Source organism: Ptiloglossa arizonensis, chromosome 9 (assembly GCF_051014685.1).
Source record: "Ptiloglossa arizonensis isolate GNS036 chromosome 9, iyPtiAriz1_principal, whole genome shotgun sequence".
Classification (NCBI taxonomy): domain Eukaryota; kingdom Metazoa; phylum Arthropoda; class Insecta; order Hymenoptera; family Colletidae; genus Ptiloglossa; species Ptiloglossa arizonensis.
In genome coordinates, this window is record NC_135056.1 from 12,648,096 (window position 1) to 12,666,975 (window position 18,880).

The 18,880-nt window shown below is 40.4% G+C and overlaps 3 protein-coding genes across 4 annotated transcripts in view; 2 read left to right on the forward strand and 1 right to left on the reverse strand.

Moving 5' to 3' along the window:
- The window catches only part of LOC143151440 (lachesin), a 43,150-nt gene extending 32,487 nt beyond the window's left edge, over window positions 1-10,663 (forward strand). The window contains exons 2-8 of one of the 2 annotated variants that reach the window (XM_076320541.1): window positions 728-1,112; window positions 1,290-1,475; window positions 4,067-4,259; window positions 7,408-7,536; window positions 7,626-7,745; window positions 7,878-8,048; window positions 9,489-10,663. In XM_076320541.1, coding sequence (XP_076176656.1) covers window positions 1,092-1,112; window positions 1,290-1,475; window positions 4,067-4,259; window positions 7,408-7,536; window positions 7,626-7,745; window positions 7,878-8,048; window positions 9,489-9,859 — 1,191 coding nt within the window. In that variant the 5' untranslated portion in view covers window positions 728-1,091 and the 3' untranslated portion in view covers window positions 9,860-10,663. The remainder of the gene's footprint in view (window positions 1-727; window positions 1,113-1,289; window positions 1,476-4,066; window positions 4,260-7,407; window positions 7,537-7,625; window positions 7,746-7,877; window positions 8,049-9,488) is intronic. The other variant, XM_076320540.1, reaches the window with a different exon arrangement.
- A 780-nt stretch (window positions 10,664-11,443) lies between these two features.
- LOC143151032 (uncharacterized) lies at window positions 11,444-14,993 on the forward strand. The gene is made up of 4 exons (XM_076319761.1): window positions 11,444-11,668; window positions 11,787-12,143; window positions 12,400-12,515; window positions 12,594-14,993. Exons 1-4 carry the CDS (start codon window positions 11,478-11,480, stop codon window positions 12,776-12,778), a joined length of 849 nt encoding a protein of 282 aa, XP_076175876.1. The 5' UTR covers window positions 11,444-11,477; the 3' UTR covers window positions 12,779-14,993.
- LOC143151654 (putative RNA-binding protein 46) lies at window positions 14,384-17,815 on the reverse strand. Its single transcript, XM_076321002.1, has 5 exons — window positions 17,036-17,815; window positions 16,096-16,270; window positions 15,687-16,021; window positions 15,475-15,604; window positions 14,384-14,603 (listed from the first exon to the last, which is right to left on the reverse strand). Exons 1-5 carry the CDS (start codon window positions 17,813-17,815, stop codon window positions 14,503-14,505), a joined length of 1,521 nt encoding a protein of 506 aa, XP_076177117.1. The 3' UTR covers window positions 14,384-14,502.
- Window positions 17,816-18,880: the final 1,065 nt, after the last annotated feature.

The following is an 18,880-nucleotide window of genomic DNA, read 5'->3' on the forward strand; positions in this document are numbered from 1 at the left end:
TTCTTTTCTCTTATTACGGGGTAATATTTACGTTACACACCTTAACACGGTGTACTTACGTTAGAATTCATGTATACACGTGTACACGCGGGGGATAAAGGGAAGTCATGGGCGAGGATTTTACGTTCACGTAGGGAACAACTTTGCGCTCGTATGTCACCGCGGTGCACGGTACGCACATGTGTACGCGGATAATTTAGGTTCATCTGTTGGGTACATCCGGCGTGGGAAGAGCAAAGCCTTCTTTAATGCATAAACGGGATACATTCGGGCGGAACGATGCTCTAAATTTGCGTTTCACGGGGAAAAAGTGTCCACCGAAAGGTACGAAATTAATCAATACCAAGTATACAAATACTTTACGGAAAACTTAAACCCTATGGAAGCGTGTAGGATTAGAAACAAGGGAAAAGAGGGTCGCGCGAGTTATTCGGAGATCGGAAACGCTTTATTACGCTCTAATGTATCAAAAGCGAGCTGGTTATTACCCTCCCGTTTCATATTTTAATAAAACGTTTCTGGACCTATATCGGTTCGTGTACCATTTTTTTTTTTTTTTGCTTCTTCTTATATCCACTCGCAAAAACGCACCGGCGAAGATTGATCGTTCGACTTCATAAAACCCCCGTGTGTGTACGTTGGTCGGGGAGGGGGGGTAATAATCTCGGTTGCGTCGTTATCGTAAGAGAGCAAATATTCAATTGGTCGGTATTTCGTGGTTTTTCAGCGGGAAACTCGTTGAAAGAAACGCCCCATCGAAATTTGTAAAACGTTACCGTGGTTCGTAACGACCGAACGAGGGTGCCTCCCGATGGAAGAGAGCGCAATAAGGGCGTGTTTCTAACCGATGGTGTTTCCTCTAAGAGGAGAGTAGGTTTAACTGCTAATCAGGAAAGTAACCGAGGCGCTGCGGAACGTTCCAAGTGAACGCTAAATAAAGAAAAAAAAAAAAGAAGAAAAGCAGAAAACACCGACGTGGATTCGAACGATCCGTAACGCGATCACGAGACCCTAAACGCGGCTCCGATAGGGGAAAGACGTTCCCTCGTTGGGCTCTGGATCGCGCCACGGCACCGCCATTGTTGCAAGGGATGCCTGTTTCGGACAGGAGGGTAAGGGGAGAGACAACCATCATTGCTCGTAACGAACTAAACTCGAACTAAATCCGAAATTCTAAAACCGTTATTATCGTACCGGCGACGGTGTAAGTAATGCGGGCGCGCGAGTCGCCGTTTATAATCAGCTGCTGAAACGGCGAAAACGTCCATGTTCCCGATTGTATTATGCAGGTTGCCTGGATAAAGTCGGACTCCAAAGCTGTCCTGGCCATTCATACGCACATGGTCTCGCACAACCCACGGCTGTCCGTCACTCACAACGGACATAACACGTGGAAACTGCACGTGACCAACGTTCAACCGAACGATTCTGGCACGTACATGTGTCAAGTTAATACGGAACCCATGAGGAGCCAGGTTGGTACGGTCTGTCAACTTAAACGTAACGCTCGCGATGTATCCGTAAACTCTTGTCGCGCGAGCGAGCGCGAGCGCGAGCCCGTGTCTCGTGCGATTAAAACAAGTTTTTCACACAGTACGGGGAGATTCTCTCGTCGGTGGACTCAAAGACCATAACGCGCCAACCAAACATAGCGATAATCCCGTGTTCCCGGTGTACGGCCACCGAGTGACCGATGTCTCTGTTAAAGTCGACCGCTGCAACGGATATATAATACTCCTGTATTTCTAACATCTGCGAACCAAAAACGAAACTCGCGCGGGATTATCGCCGCCTTTGAGTCTACCGGTGAGAGAATCACTCTATACTCTGCGTTGCTGAAAAGATGATTAGCGGAACGACACAGAGCCGAGAGCAGTACCTCGCTGATTCCACCCAACCCCCACCTTTGACCCCGCTTCGCACTATTTCGTTTGAACGCGTCTCCCTTCCTTTTTGTCAAGCGACCCGATCACTGGCAGACGAAACCATCTCGGCCAATGATACGCCGCGATTAAGAATACGTGCGCGTACAGGTGTAGTTAAATGACCAATAATAACCGCGTTCCGCTCATAAATTTTCCAGCAATGCACGGTGTTGCGCGCGGAGATCGTAAGTTGCCGAGTCTTCACGAACTGAACGGCAAAGGGGCAAAGGGATTGGGCCCTTGCCTGGCCAAATCTCCACTAAAGATACCTAGATTTCCGGACACAGTGCACGGGAGTAGAATTTCCGTATTAGCGGAAAATATACAAAACTGTGTGTACACAGCGATCTTATCGCGTAAGAAAATTTCTCGTGTATATTTACAAAATTAGCGGTATCTTTATTAGACATCAGAGGAGAAATCTAGTTAAATTTATAGGGGAAAAAATATAGTGCACTTCAAAGGAGGATATTGAAAAGTGATCGAAATTTTAATAACTCCTGGTATTTGAAATATGAATATCGCCGCGGTAAACTATCAGAAAAGTAAACAAGCAAATTTGACTCGATCGTGGTATTTATTTTCGAAAGTGATTATCGTCGCGTAGAACGTGTCGAGATTGTATTGTAAAACGTACGGGAATTTTTTCTTTAATTTTAATCATTATTCCAAGTGGGTGTATCTACGTCTTCGTCGCGCGATAGGCTTTTCTATGGTATCGCTTTAGGTCGATGACGAAAACGCGTGTAATTCAAGGTGGGACGATTTTGGAAGTGGGAAAAAATAATTTCATCCCCGTATCGGTCTGTTTGCTCACATTTGGCGGTTTGTATTCGCTTGCGATATCGAAACTCGCGGAAAAGTCTCGCGAAAGCAACGCTTCGGTGTCGATAAACTTCTGTTTAAACGGGTTAATCGCCGATCGTAAATCGGTCGTGTTTTCCACGGGGCCCAAATTCACGCTACGTTGCTTCGCAATTTAAAGACTGAAAAAATTCACAAGGTAAAACGATGCGAAGAACGTGCGTTCACTGTTATCGTAAAAGCAGGCAAACGTTGGAACGACGAGAAGCTGAGAGAAATGTAAAAAAGACGGGAACATATTGTCCCAGTTGTCTCCCAACACCGCAGCTTTGTTTAAATTGTTTCGGCGAGTATCGTTGGAAAGTAACGTAATTTTATATAATCTTGTTGAGGAGAAGTTCATCTATTCGTATGTATATTTATGTGTCGTTACTACCACGTACTCGTGTCGCAAACAGAAACTGTTGCAAATTATTCTTAAAACTTTTGCGCAATACGACAAAGAAAAGCGTTACCCAATTGCGGGTGACGGGGTCTCCGTGGAAACACGACTGTCGCCGAAATTCGGCTGACGCAGAGATTAACGCGTTAATTAAAATTTTTTTCGTGCACTTTAACATCGGTAGTCGGCGCAGCCTCTGTGCTCACCGAAGACAAAAACGATCTAATCGTATTCGACACCTTGCCGGTTAAAATTTCGAAAAAATGTCGTGCTCGCGCGCGTCCCGATAAATTCCGATTTTAATAAATACGAATAATATAGGGGAGGAGGAGGGGGATACGAAAAAGATTCGTTATCGCAAAGTCGGGAATAACAATTTTACCGTCATCCACCTACGGCCGATAGCGCGAAACAACGCAACGGCTATGCAAAACGTAGTTATAGGCGTTCCCCGTTGGCTAAGTGTTAATATTAAATATCGAAACGATGCGCACGAAACGAGGCTGGCTAAAATATAGCGTGGCGTTACCGTCGATTGGCTATAACAGGCTTGACACGGCCGAAAATATTACTATCGAAGGCGTACAGAGATAACCATCGATGAAATCGAATACAAAATTACGCGGCGGCGGATAATGGGGAAAAAAGAGATACTGGCGCATTATTTTGTTCTCGTTAGCCGTGTCGTTACGATTGGCGCGGTTTGTATTTTTCGGCGTCGGTAAACCCAGATTAAAGGCAAGTCGCCGTTGAGCAATCGCGTTTGTCGAGGTTTGAATCCGAGAGTTAAGCTTGATTTAAATGTCCGAGGGAATGTAGCTTGGACCGCGGTCGGATCTTTTCCGCCCGGCGGATAAATGGTACTATATGGTGGCTGGTAACGATCTTTCCGCAGACGGGTCACATGAAGGTAGTGATACCGCCCGATATCATGGATTTGGACGACTCGGCCGACCTTCTAACGGCCAAAGAGAACAGCGATCTGCGATTACGGTGTCGAGCCACGGGGACACCGAAACCCATGGTCACCTGGCGGCGCGAAGACGGCCGAAATATTACACTTCGCAACGACCACGGTGTTAAACGAGGTAACCGCGTACGCAACATTTTTCCCTCTGGATTAATTCACCGTGATACGGGTTACTATGTTTCTTTTAAGCGAACAAGCAAATTTCACTCGATCGTGATATTTATTTTCGAAAGTAATCATTAGCGCGCAGAATGTATCGGGATTGTATTGTAAAATGTACGGGAATTTTTTTACCAGGTTTGGAGAGTTTGGAAAGGTTTTTCTAGCGTACTTCGTACGTTTCTGTTACTTATCACTCGGATGGTAACATACAGGCCCGTTCGGACCCCAAAGATCGTACACGCAATATTTTTGTCTCTTTTTCGACTCGAGATTTGGAGAGTTTGGAAAGGTTTTGGTAGCGTACTTCGTACATTTCTGTTACTTGTTACTCGAACGACGATGCTCGGGTCCGTTTAGAGCCCAAAAAACGTAGAAAGCTCGTTCCTTCGATATTCGATATCGAGCGTTTACGTTGAAACCGTAAGGAAGTAAATACGGTTTGAACGATGCGTTTTTCAAATGATGTTCGGTGCGATTTTGAAGAAAAAAAGAAAGAAATATATTATTTTGTTTCAAATTTATTTATTTGTATGAGCTGTGAACACTTGGATGTACATCGGGCGTTAGAATGGAAAAGTAGTTTGTAAATGTTGAGAATAAATTACGTCCAAAGGCGTGGACAGAACGAAAAAAGTTGCTTCCCGCACGGTACGGATTAACATTTTTAATCTTCGTATTAACACGATTAAATTGGTTATAAGGAGTTCGGTGAGATTATTACCTAAGAAGGAGACGGTGTCTTATCGAGCAACGAGAGGGATGTAAATTAAAACGAGTTAAAATGTAGAGGCTATTTACAGTGCAATTTAATATTTTCCAAGCAAAAGTTAAATCAAGTATCAAGCATCTACGTTCAAGGATTATTGGGTTTAGAACGTTCGAAATCTATTCTGTAAATGTTTTATATTGTTAATAAAATATCGATGACGTGACGATCGCATGACAGAGCAGTGCTCGAGCGGTCTAACCGAAGAACAATATAATAGTCGAAAAGTTTCGACATTCCTAAAGTATCTAGACGTTCTATACACGAAATTAATAGTTACTGGAAACTTTGTTAATGCGAGTTACAAACGAAAGATTCGATGAGAAAATTACCCCAAGGTCACGAATATTAGAGACAAGCAGAAAAGATCACCGTGTTCCACTTTAGAAAATTGTTGTTCGAAACTTCTGCGACACTTTGTTATACGGTGTCTGATTATTATTAATTGTAATTTAGCTTTTCACGAGTCAGTGGACAACGAAGATAATTACAAGAGCGAAGTTTCATGCGACGATGGATGCACATTGTACAGCGACGTCGAGACAGAATTAGATATATTTATTTCATCTTTTGTTTTTATTATCGATCGTTATTATTATCCACGTCACCGCTCGTAAAAACAAGCAGAAACGGATAATACGGTACGAGCTTATACTGAGGTCCAAACGGACCCAACATCACCGTTTCCATAGTCGTCGCGCGAATATCGATTTTGATGCGTTCCTCGGATCTTTCTCGACCCGTTGTTAGCTTCGCCCGACTCGAGAACATATTCGACGTAATTTGTCCTTTGAATACTTCGAAACATCGTCTCTTGTACTCGACTTATCAACCCCTCTGCTCTTGCTCAAGAAATCGCAATCAAGACCGTCCTTGTCTAGTAAACGGGGAAGTTGCCCCGTGCCTATCGTTATTTAATTCCACACTTTATAAAAAAATCAACCACCGGATTTTTAACGTACTTTTCAAGTTACATAATTCTCGGACTAAATTTAAGTGAAGAAAAAACTACAGCGACGTAACTCGAGATGTAAACGTAGCTTCTCAAAAAAAAATATAGGTTTTCGAAGTACATAGTACGCTACAGCCAACAACCTGAAAACTTTTCAATCGCATTGGAATAAGAATAGTCGATCCTGTAATCTCTAATTGCCCGGGGCCCTGCAATCCCTAGGGGCGGCACTGATTGAAACTGTTCTCGTGCAAGTTGCTCGAAGTCTCTCCCCCCGGTTCCGAAGAAATTTTCGCATCACCGGTGCGGCAATCGTTCGACGAATCCGTCGAATATTTTCCGTTCCGTCTTGCGAAACGATACGGTCCCTCTCGATGATTCCGTTGTTCCACGAATCGTGGTACAAATCGATCTTGCGAATGTAAATAAATCATCGCTCGAACCGTATCACCGGGCACGATCCCCGTACCCCTCTCACCCGCCGTTTTCTTGAAATTGTTCCCACTCGATCGTTCGAATCGAAAAAGTTTCAAAGAGACGGGCGGGAACAGGGACGCGACTCGGAATGCGCAAACAAGATTGTTGGATTTGCAAGTTAAGAAAATGCGGCCGGCGCTCCGCGTCAGGTCGCGTCGCGGGGCGTCGGGTTGCGCCGCCGTTTTCGACGAAAAATCGTGGCCTCAGCTGGGTCCACCGCCGCGTACCGTGGAAAATCAGCCACCCGATTAGCCTTTCTAACGGTGAGTGATGGATGTTGACTTTACATATATTTCCTCTTCGCCGACCCCATCGATTCGCATACCCGATTGCAATATTCACTGTGTACACTGCATCGCGAAAGTGTGTACCACTCGGTATCTATATCGCGCCAACGATTCTGCGATCTTCCCTAAAACGTATCACGGCGGAGAGAGGAGTACTCTCTCATTGTTTCAGATTCTTTAATGAGCAGATCCATCCACGTCGTTCCGCGTTGCATTTTACCCCGGGAGCGTAATCAAAATGTGAATATTAAAGCGGAATACATTTAAGCGGTTTAATACGACGAAGTAAATCGATTCGAAACTTTTCGACGGACGACAACCGAACCTTCCCCTCCGCCCCCACGGTAGGGAGCACGCGCTCGCGCGTTTCACGCGATAATTACGCCGGACGAACGTAAAAAAAAGAAGAAAAAAAAAAGGAGGAAAAAAAAGAAGAGAAAAAAAAAGAACGAAATAGAGCGACATTCCCGATTAAAACGGGAACATTACTTTCGACGATTATCGATCGGGCGAATATTCATAATTTTCCGGGCCAGTACCCTCGGGAGGGACGGAGAGGGGCGGGATAGTACGATGTTTAAAATCTACTCTTTCGAAATATGTATATATATATTTCACGCAGTAAAAGTGCACAAAGGGGAGCAACTACACCTAACGGGCATTCTGCGTCAAGAAATGGGCTCTTATCTTTGCATCGCGTCGAATGGCGTCCCGCCGTCGGTCAGCAAAAGATATTACGTCAACGTACGGTGTAAGTGGCATAACGCTCACTGAGCGACAGTCCTTCCAGTGGAAACTTACATGATTAATTATAGTTTTCTCCACTCCCTACCCCCGCAGTTAAACCACTGATTAAAGTCTCCGACGAATTAGTAGCGGCACCTGCTAACAGTGACGTCGTTCTTCATTGCTACGTCGAGTCTTCGCCGAAAGCTCTGAATACATGGTACAGGAACGACGGTAAGGATCGAGCACAATATCGAATAGCAAGAGCTGTTTCTCAACGTCGCGCGACGCACTCGGTGTAAATCGTTGCGCCGCGTATTAACACTACGCTGTTACTCACACTACGATGTCGCGCGGATGTTCCAGGTATAAAGTTATTGCCCGATGAGAAATACGATCTATCTGAGGTGCCGTTGAACGATTACGCGTATCAATTAAATCTGACCATCAGGAGATTGAGCAGGGACGACTTCGGCAGCTACACCTGCTCTGCGGAGAATCTGCTCGGCAAGGCCGAAGGAACGATCCGGCTTCAAGGTGATCAATCGTTTCGTTACGTTTTACGAGTCGGGTGAAATCGGACGGGAATATAATGATTTTCCGGAAAAGAAAGAAAGAAAAAAGAAAAAAAAGAAAGAACGCGACACTTTATCCGACCCAATAAAACCTAATTCGGTGATGAGCAACCTTTGTTCCGCAGAGTGCCAAAATTGGAAATCCAATACGGGTCGCCACGAACTCGGTGTTAAATATATTAGTAATTATTTAAATATATCCGATCGTGAAAGTTTGTTAATTTCTGAAACGGAATTTCTTCTTCTTTTTTTAATTTCTTACTTTTCTATCGCGTCCGTAGACACGTGCGCACGTTCTTACGATTTCGAGGGAATTTATACCGATAAGTTTATTCGGGAGTAATGTAGCAAGTAGCGTTGGAGTACGATCGCGGGTACGCAACTGAAAAGGCGGATGAGACAATCGTGAGTAATACAATGCTTGCTTGTATCGCCGCGAGCGAGTATTTTCCAACTAATCGTTTATCACGCGCTACATATTGACAATAGATTTCGCCTTTCGGCGAAATTTTTACACCTCGGGCCAAATCAGGTGCAAGATTTCCACGGATTGCTCATCACTGACCTATTTGAATCGACGAGTCGAAGAACAACGGTACGGGTTCAAAATTAGGCGTTCTCGAATGAGCGCGAAATTCTGTGTGTAAAATGAACAGCGCGTTGAGATCAAGACTAGTGCACGAGAAGTACTCTCTGTATCCGTGTTTCGGGTAGTTCTTTGAGTTTAACGAGTGCAAAAAACTGTTCCTTTTGAACAGCCTAAACGATGATTTCTGGACCAGTAACGTTCTTCGACTCGTCGATTCGATTCAAACATTTTCCGGTTAGAGAAGATACGAAAAATTTCCCGTACGTAATTCGAACGTTTTTAAAAAACGAACACGCTTCGAGGAAACTATTTTTCCGAGTTTTTAAAGCCGATACTCGAATTCTTTTTAAACGCTCGTCAATCAGAAAAGTCGATGTAAAAATGTTTACAATATCAAAGAATGTACGAGAATTTCGACGTTACGGTAAGCTCCCGTTCGTATGGAAATATTTGAAAAAAAAAATAACGATATTTATTAAAAGAGTAACGTGACAGACACGCGCAAACATTACACGCGTCCGAGAGTAGAAAAATTCACCTCACCGTTACATCGACATTAAAACGTTAATTAACCGTTGTACAGCAGTTGCAATTTGTACGCACTGGAATTTTTCCGCGTCACAATTTCCCTCGAGAATACGTTAACTATCCTATATTTCCATACAACTTTGTTCTTCCGATCGACTTCCACCGAACCCCAGAAACTATTTGCATTAGATATATCATTACCCGGTATCCCCTGCTCCGTCCACGTTTCCGTCCCGTTCTGTGCGACTCCCGAGTCGTTAAATCTCCATTAAAAAATTGTTACAGAATTGTATTTACCGAGGACCACCTTGGCGCCGACTCGCAACACCGAATTCATCGATAAATACGGATCAAAGAAACAAAGCGATAGAAAAGGCAAATTGCACTCGTTTGAACGGGAAGGTTTATTGTCGAAAAATAGTGGAAATGTGGGTCACGCGACAACGATGTTGAGGAGAAATAGTTCGAACGCTTTGACGGATGTGAACGCGAAAAAATCGAAAGTTTCATCGTACCCGGCACCCGCACCTGCGCCAGCGCATTTTCCGCCGACCCAACTGAATGTCCAGAACAGCGTAACGTCGTTGCAACATCGCCGATCAAACTGCGTAGGATTAATGTTCGCTTTCATAGTGATCGTTGTCTGTAGCTCGTAAAGTCCGTCGTCTCGAGTGTACGAAGAGTACAAATTACACATTCTAGTAGGGGGCGAGGAATATCGAAACGAATCCACATTGCGTCCTAGCTTCCGGTTTCGCAGGTTTAAGTTCAGTGCGTTCCCCGTGTTCTACGCGCGTACGTCGCGTATCCCGCGTCGACCCAGCGACTATGTCGCGCGTCGCTGATCCTGTTTAAGTGTACGCGCTAAATCCTCGGACCGTAGATGTTGTACGATTAAGACGTGTGATAACAAAAGCGACGAAAGATCGGCGTTACCTTCTGTGGTGTAAATAATGAACGGTTTTTATGACAATAAATATAGCTGTATACGACAAATTGGTAGCGTAGTCGTCAAATAATCCAATTAAGAGAAAAGAAAAAAGAAAGAAAACAACAAAAAAAAAAAAAGAAACTCTCCGGTAAACCATTCGCCCCTCCCCTTGAATACGACGAGCGCGTATCTCTCGTTCGATTGACGTTCGTTTTCCAATGATCGCGTATTATCGTTGAACAGATGTGTACAGTTATTTTCGGACAAATAAATACATACTGCGTGTACCTCGCGGCGCGTGGACGTCGAAGACCATTCGAGGCGCGAACGTTCGAATTTTTCAATTCGTTCGAAACGACGGGAACATCGTTGCCAAACACGAGTGCGATTAGACCAAACCGGGGTCCATTTTACGCGCCCGATCGTCGCTGTTCGCGACGATCGCGGTAGCGCACGTAAATGTATTGTTTATCGATGTTACTATCTGAGTTGTGTATTCATGTATATATGTACGACAATAAACGTTGTTTTTAACATAATACGTGCGTTTGTAATTCCTTCGCCCGGGTTGTACGACGATAAAGCTCCCTATAGAAAGATCAGTTGTTAATCAAAAAAAAAACGAAATTCTCTCGTCTCTTTCGTTTTTATGGAAATTCATTTTCGAGAAATCGACCGGTAAATACATTTTAAAACGTACTCGAAAGGTAATAAATTACTACTGGTACGGGTTGCTGAAAGTTTCCCTTCACCGAGAAGGGTGTGTGGAAAAGTTCGGAAAACCCAACGTTGCTCAAATAAGTATTTATGCGTTAAAAAATAGAAAAGGAAAATGAGAGAAATAACGTAGTATCTCGTAGCCGGCGCCTATACGAACAGCATTGAGAATCATTTCAGATAGCGGAAACAAGATAAGGTGGACTCGGGTTGTAACATAGGACGGGTACAGTCAGGGTATCACGGAAACAACGCGAACAGAGATTCGAAGTTATTGTTGAGAATAAAAAATGTCGAAGCAAACGATAAAGAAAGGTACGCGTTGGTACCGTGTAATTTGTTTCAATTACCTTCGGGTGAAATACCGGTTGGAATACCTTATCAAGTTGCGAAGTTAATTAATAGTCCGCGTTACAATGGAAACATAAAAATACGATGCGCGGAGAGCCGGTTTGCTTTAATTTCACCGCGCCAACCTATTCCCTTATCAAAAGAGGAAATTATAACGCGAAACGAAGGATACGCGCTTCCCACGCGATTCGGTTGCGCATCACACGAGGTATCGGGAACGTTTCAGTTAATTAAATGCTCTTGCTCCAGGCTTTGGATTCTGTCTCTCGCGAATCATGGAGTATCTGTTAACGTTTATTATTTGCAATTTATTAGCCACGGCGTATTCGGGCAACTGTACAGTCAAACGAGGTAATACCGTGACATTCACGTGCACCGAGTTGACGAATTTGACGATGTTGGACACCGCCGAGGCAAACACCACCGTCATTGAAATTTCCAATTCGGATCTACCTTATATACACGGGTGAGAGATTAGATACGTATTGATTAATTGAGAGAGGGTCGAACGATGATCGAGTCGCGAGATTTCTCATTGTTTCTCGTTAAGTGTTCTCTTTTATTTTTCTTTGTCCGGTTCGCAGACACGCGTTCACGAGATTCGCCGCTACCCTCGTAACGTTGGATTTACACGGATCCGGTATAGAAACCATAGACGCGTTGGCACTTGTTGGTCTCACGAAGCTCGAGAAACTCATACTGTGGAATAATAAATTGCGCACGGTGCCGAGGGATTGGTTCATGTACCTGTACAATCTGCGAACCCTCGATTTGTCGTTCAACTTTATCGAAGTAATCGACTACGCTGTCTTCCAGATGCTTCCCAATTTGGAAAACTTCTTCTTCGATTACAACCAAATTAGGTTCATCGATTACACCATGTTCGCATATCTTAAAAGCCTTAAAAATGTGAAGTTCGAGAAGAATCCGTTGAGTTGGGGGTGAGTGAGCGGAATCTCTCCTTTTTCCAATAATTTTAAACGAATCGCAGGGAAACGGGAGAGCGTCGTCGTCTTTCCCGAAGCCTTTTATCGTCCTCGCTGAACAAATCCACTATAATAAAATGTTCGTCGATTGTGAAACGAACTATTCGGTTTTTTTTCTTCTTTTTTTTTTCTTTTCATGGTAATCGAATGATCGTTGCTTCTTCTTCTTCTTCTTCCTCGTCTTCTTTTTTTGTTTGTTTTCGATTCGCAGATTCCGTGCTCATTTGACGTGGCAATTGGAAAATCAACGTGTCAAGTACACCGAGCAATGGGAGGACTGGGGATGGATGAATGTCATTATCAAAGAGTGCACGGAAACCGGATACGGTGAAATACCAAAAGATACGGTCCTCGATTGCGTCGTTGCAAAACTACTCGACTTTACGCACGAAATATTTTCCACAGAAATGAGACAGCCAAGTAGCGGGTGTACGACCAGAGCACGACAACTTGTCCAATGTATGACAACCCAGAATCGTACCCGTATTACCGACAACGAGACTGTACGAAAAATACTCGAGGACTACACCACTATTTTAGTACCAATGTCAAAGACACAAGGTCGATTTTCAACCGTGATCGACAACTAGCAACTCTAAAGGGCAGTTACGTAGAAAAGAGAAACAACCGATGGTCGAATAGTATTTATCGTTTAAAATTCAAAATCAATTGTATCGAAACGAACGGAAGTCAGACGCGGGAGAAGAATCGATGTGTACGATGTGTCACGTTGAGTGCTTTGACACCGATAAATTTCAAATTGGTGTATCAATGAATCAGACGATATTGTTCATGGTTTAAAGTGTTCTCTTATAAAATTATTCTATCGTACACCGTAACACAAATATTTTACTCTAGTTGATCAATTTATTCGTAGTTGAATCAGGGTTAAAGGTAGTTGACAATGTCGAGTTCCTGCAAGGAAATACGTAGGAAATAATGTCTCTTGTACAGGATGGTAAGATATCTAGTTTAAACTGTGAAATGTGATTTTATATAGACCTTTAGTATGATCTATATATTGTAAGAAATAAAGTACAAACACGGTAGTATGCAGGTGTCAGCCGATTGTGACAATATGCAGGCTGGATGGTCCACGTATACAAATACGAATATCCTATTCAGAAACAATTGGATATCTAAAGCAACGGCTTGCTAAATCCTTGTGCGAGACGCATCGAAAATGGAAACCGGAGAGAATGAGGCTTTGGATACGAGGTTACTATTTAGAAGACAATCGTACACTTTCCGATTACAATTTAACCCCTGAAGACCGAATAATGTTACTCCTTGACGATCACTGTTTAGTGTAAACGTTGAAAAAAGTTAATGCTTAGTTGTTATTATTAAATATATTGCAAACAAAATTACATCGAATACTCATTGAGCGATTAATTTAAAAATTTTGTAACAAGTTTCTTGAATTTCTATTAACGAATGTTATCGCAGAAGTTAGAAATTTGACAATTAACAAGACACTACAGACTGTAAATGTAATTTTATTTACTTTTGTGTGAAGTACCGTTTCAGCGCATTAAGGAATTCAAGAAATCGAACAAACATTTAAATATGCCCATTTATTGCGATAACGTTGTAAATTAATAGTTTTACAAAGTAATCATAAAGAACTAAACATTATACTTTTGCGCATTGTACGTACATTTTTAAATGTAAAAAAGAAAAATAAGAATATTTAACTTTTCCGTCTTGTTCTAGATACGGTTGACAACGATTAATAATTATATTGATTTTCATAGATATCAGAATTCATGGGTATAGATATTTATATAGTTTAAAAGATAATATTCTAAGAGTATTAAAATAGATAATTTAATATTTTTGATGTATACTGTTTAACGTAGAGAACCTGTGATTATCAGATTTTCTGAATTATATTCTAACATTAACATACAATCCATTTTTTCAAGCTTCAGTTTTAAAAGTCACGCCCGTCCTGGAGCTTTCTTTGTTAGAAATATCATAGTCAACGATCTCTTCGATGAAGTAAAAACAGTAGCACGATATTTTGTAGTGCGTTTTTTCAACAATTGTTAAAATCGTGCTTCGTATTAAAATATATAAAAATTGATATTGTCTTTCAAAAATTGGGATAAGACTCAATTTGGCTGTAAAAATTATCAATTAAAACGAATTCTAATTTCATTTGATAGATTCGAGTGTCATTATCTTAAAAATACATTTAAATCTGAATCAAGTTTCTAAAATTTTGTCGATATTTTCATACTTTCGGATCTCTACGTTACAATTACTATGAATAATATATTCACAGGTGTGCAAAAAATTGTTCTACACTCTAATTATAGTCTATCTTACTATTCCAGTGGACTGTCGACCCAATTGCAGGATTGATATCTAGCTTTTGTTCCATATGATAGATTTTATTTTCCCGCTGCACTATTTAAAAATATAAAGAAAAACATCTAAACATATTTACTTGGCTATTATCTACATTTTACTAATTCTTGTACATCTTTTTCTTAAAAATTCATTAACACGTTGATCACCATGCTCAAATTTCAAAAAGAAAATTTAAGTAGTTTAGTAATAAAGATGTCCTTGTGCATTTAAATTAGAAGCCGAAAATATACCGGTACTGAATTGCAGTCGGCTGAAAATCAACTGGCTGTCGACGGATTCTGGGAGTTTAATAGAACTATACCTTTTATTTATTTTTCTATTTCTATTTCATTATTTTCAATCTCTGAAACAGAAAATATTTTGAAAAATTGTCGGGGTTTTTTTAAATTTATACTCTCTCGAGACATAAATAAAAATGCAATAAAAATGTCACATTTCTTTGTTTTACAATTGTATTTATTTTAAGTCCTAAATATCACCCAGAAAACGACGCTCCAAGTAAAAGTACCTCTTTAAGCGGTCAATTAGATTCGATCCGATTATACGTAGCACTAAAATTATTTAGACCAAATACATCTCAAGTGATATATTAGTGGACAACGTGTTAAATAAGTAATATTATTAAAATCGAGTTAACGATTTGTTTTTTAAACAACGTACAATTAAACATGAATAATTTAACGTTTCAAGAGTCACGAATATTAAAACGAGCATACGTTCGACAAGTTTGCGAAAAGGATCGTTCGTTCCACGAATACGGGTTGTGCTAAACGCGTCAAAACAAACCCCGTATCAAATTACATGTTTATGTCGTACGCGTGCTAGGCTCGAGCGTTTCTCGCTAATTTTCGTTTACTCGAGGCATTCGTCGCTATGGAAATGTAATGTGTTTTGTCGTTACACTTACCACAATTTTGAAGCGTAGCGAAAACAAAGTGGTACACCTTGGAGCAGGCTTCGACAATCGCATTTTCTTTAGTAGACATCAAATTTCCACGATACTCGAAGAGAAGATTCGTTCCTTTGAGAACAGTTATCTGGGCAAATGTAATAAATGACTGATCGATAACTTCGAACAACGATTGTTGTATTAAGAAAATTGAATAATCGAACGCTTACTTTGCACATAAAACACGGCTCGTTCTCCGCGTGTATACAGTTAAAGAAACAAGACGCGTTGAGATTTTCTTTAATAAAATTCTGTAAAGCGGTCATATGTATCATAGATACATCTTTTATATCGTTACAGTTCAAATCGGTTGCAGCGCTGGCGTTCGTTTTCTTCATTATAGTTTGCTTGCGTACTTTCTGTCCACGTTCCTGTTCGAATTTACATATCTTTGATTTTGCCACTGCTTCATTGATACATCGTTGCCTTTCCAAAATTTTCGACGCTCCGATTGGTTTCGCCCAACGTATTTCCCAGCCTTCCATTTCCGCAATACCATGCGCTTCTAAATTTTGTTCGTTTAGTAACACACTTGTAACAGCTAATAAATAATGGAATTATTAATTTAGATGCACTTACTTGTCATTATATCTATTACGGACTGGGCTGCTTGACGAGTTTCGTAATGGATGAAGGCAAAGTGATTAATTTTCTTTAACTTCAAAATTGGGATTTTCGTGGTCTTCTGAAATATGTCTCGAACTTTCTGTTGCGGCATATCCAAAGCTAGGTTTCGCACGAAGAGAGCGGTAACCTTAGACCAATAAACATCGAGTATAACCGAGTTTGTCAAAGCAACTTTAGCCGAAAAAATGCGTTTGTGTATTATAACAAAGTTAATTACGATTAAAAATGTTTAACGTTTCACTTAAACAAAATATCTTATTATAAGTGAAAAAAAAATCTTTTCGTATTGTGTAAAATCTTGTTTTAAGAAAAACTATTAAATAACTTAAATACATGTGAATTATTAAAATATCTTTGAAGTTATCATTTTCTACTTACATGAATTGAGGCTACTATGAAATTGTAGCGAATTTGAAATGTACATTATAAAAGTAATTACTTCTGTCATTAATAAAATTTGTTATTAATTTTTCTTGGCATTTAACATTTTTTCCCTATTTAGAGGCACCAAAGCATCGCGCCTTTCCTTGCTTACCGTATTACACCCACCACGACTGTACGCAGAGAAGAGATTCATGAAAATTTCCACCGAGAATGCAATTACACGCGGTTTCTTCTGTCGACAACAACAGCGAAACATTGTTTCGTTGTTTCTACTATTTTTTATTTTTTAAATTCAAATTTTTAAATAATAAAATATATTTCACTTTACTTGTAACTTTTGTTTCTTAAAGAATATTGACAATTGTACAATACGCTGGGATATGTATAACACTTTAATACTCAGATGTATGAGTATTTGATCGGATTAAATAAAAATGGCGTGAAATACTTAATCGTAACAATATACAAAGTAATCGATTCTTAAATTATTCGAACATTAAAATTTTACCGTCTCCATAATTTCCTCGTCGATAGGATCTCCAGGTTCAGGATCGGCCCAATCGACTGCAATTTCATGTTCCCATAACATAACTTTTCCAGGTATTAATTTCCTTCTTGCCATCGCAGCAGCCCTATGATCCTTAAATTCGACGAAGATGAAACCGCGATTCAACGACTTGTCGCGGGCACATGGATATAGATAAATTTCAACGATGCCCTCGAGTATCTTGTTGAGTTCGTACAAGAATTCTTCTTTTCCTTTATTTTTTGGCACTCCACCGAAGAAAAGGCGACAATTGTCAACCGATTTAACGACACCGATACAATGGCCTGGTCTGATCTCGTAACCGTTGAGTTTCGCGCAAGCGCTTCTTGCAATTTTCGAATCCTCGAACAAAGCAAATGCATAACCACGGGTCGATCCAGAAAAATCAAGCATCAATCGCAGTTCGATCAAACGGCCAACTTTTTCAAGAATCGGCATCAATTCGTCTTCGTAACAATCGCGAGGCAGACGTCCAATGAAAATTTCAGCACCTTTCATGCGTTGCTTTTCTCCGCAAACAATCTCCGGAGCAGTCAAACGGCGTTGACCGTTTTCTTGAACTAATTCGTACTTGGTTTTTTGCAACATTTCCAACAACCTTAAAGTCAATTGACACTCAACCGTAGTATTACCCTCTAATTTAGCCCGTACTTTCTCCGAGGTATCCATAGTGAGACAAGACATTTGATCGCAACGCAAACGAGAAATGGACTGACGAATATCAACTGACTCCACAAACATTTTCCCTTACCCCCTTATTCCGAATCTACTCCATGATGTAGCAGAGCAGACTTCACCGAAATGTACAAAGCTTATACTGCGAATGGACCAATCGCAGTATCGAATGACACTGCTAATACACCTATGTTTTTAGTTAGAAGGAGATCACAGGCGCTTCAAGGTGCTTTGTCTGGAAATCGAATAAAGATGCGAGAAAAGAGCTACCAGCATGCCGTATTAGGTTTCACATATCGGAAGAGTATCACAGACATTATACCACCAAGAACTTAACTAATAGTCTTATATTAATAAATGAAGAATGTGTACTATATTATACGAACATTGTAACATATGTATCATATGAAAAATCCTATAAACAATGTTATACACTTCCTATACTGCATTTCTTCTTTCGGAAATCTGATAGTAGCTATACTATATTAAAGTTTTATTAGTGTTTTTATAACGTTTATAAACTCATTTTATGTATTAATAAGTACACTGGTTGCTTCAATCAATAGTGTATGGTTCTAAATTATTATGTACCATGTATCAATAAATGGTAATACATAGTATACTTTAGATTTTCATCAACTATCGATAAATTTTTCCTACGTTGCACAAATGAGCCATAGCAAAGACACTTCATCGTGCAACAGTTGGTGACTTCACTTGGAGTTACACATGTCCTATACAATCAATGTTTCCAATAAACAATGAAGTCTAATAAATAATGTGTACATATTCTTTAAGAAAACAAAACCTTTTAACATGAGTTGTACTTAAAACATATATTCCAATGTAAATGTCAAAATGTAATTTTCCCTTAATAATGAGGAATATATTTTGCTTTAATAGGTGAACTTAGAATACTTGCTATAAAGTTAGGGTCAAAAATTATAAATTTCTCTTAAATAATCAGGAAAAATGATGGTTGTACGGGTATGATTTTGGCATAATAAATTCATTTTTAACTCATAATTGCGTGCAGAAGCATAAATTATGGAATTAAATTAATTTGTTCAAAATTTAAATAATCCGAAAAAGTACAAGTGGTGCCATCTACGGCAAAACGTCCAAGTTTGT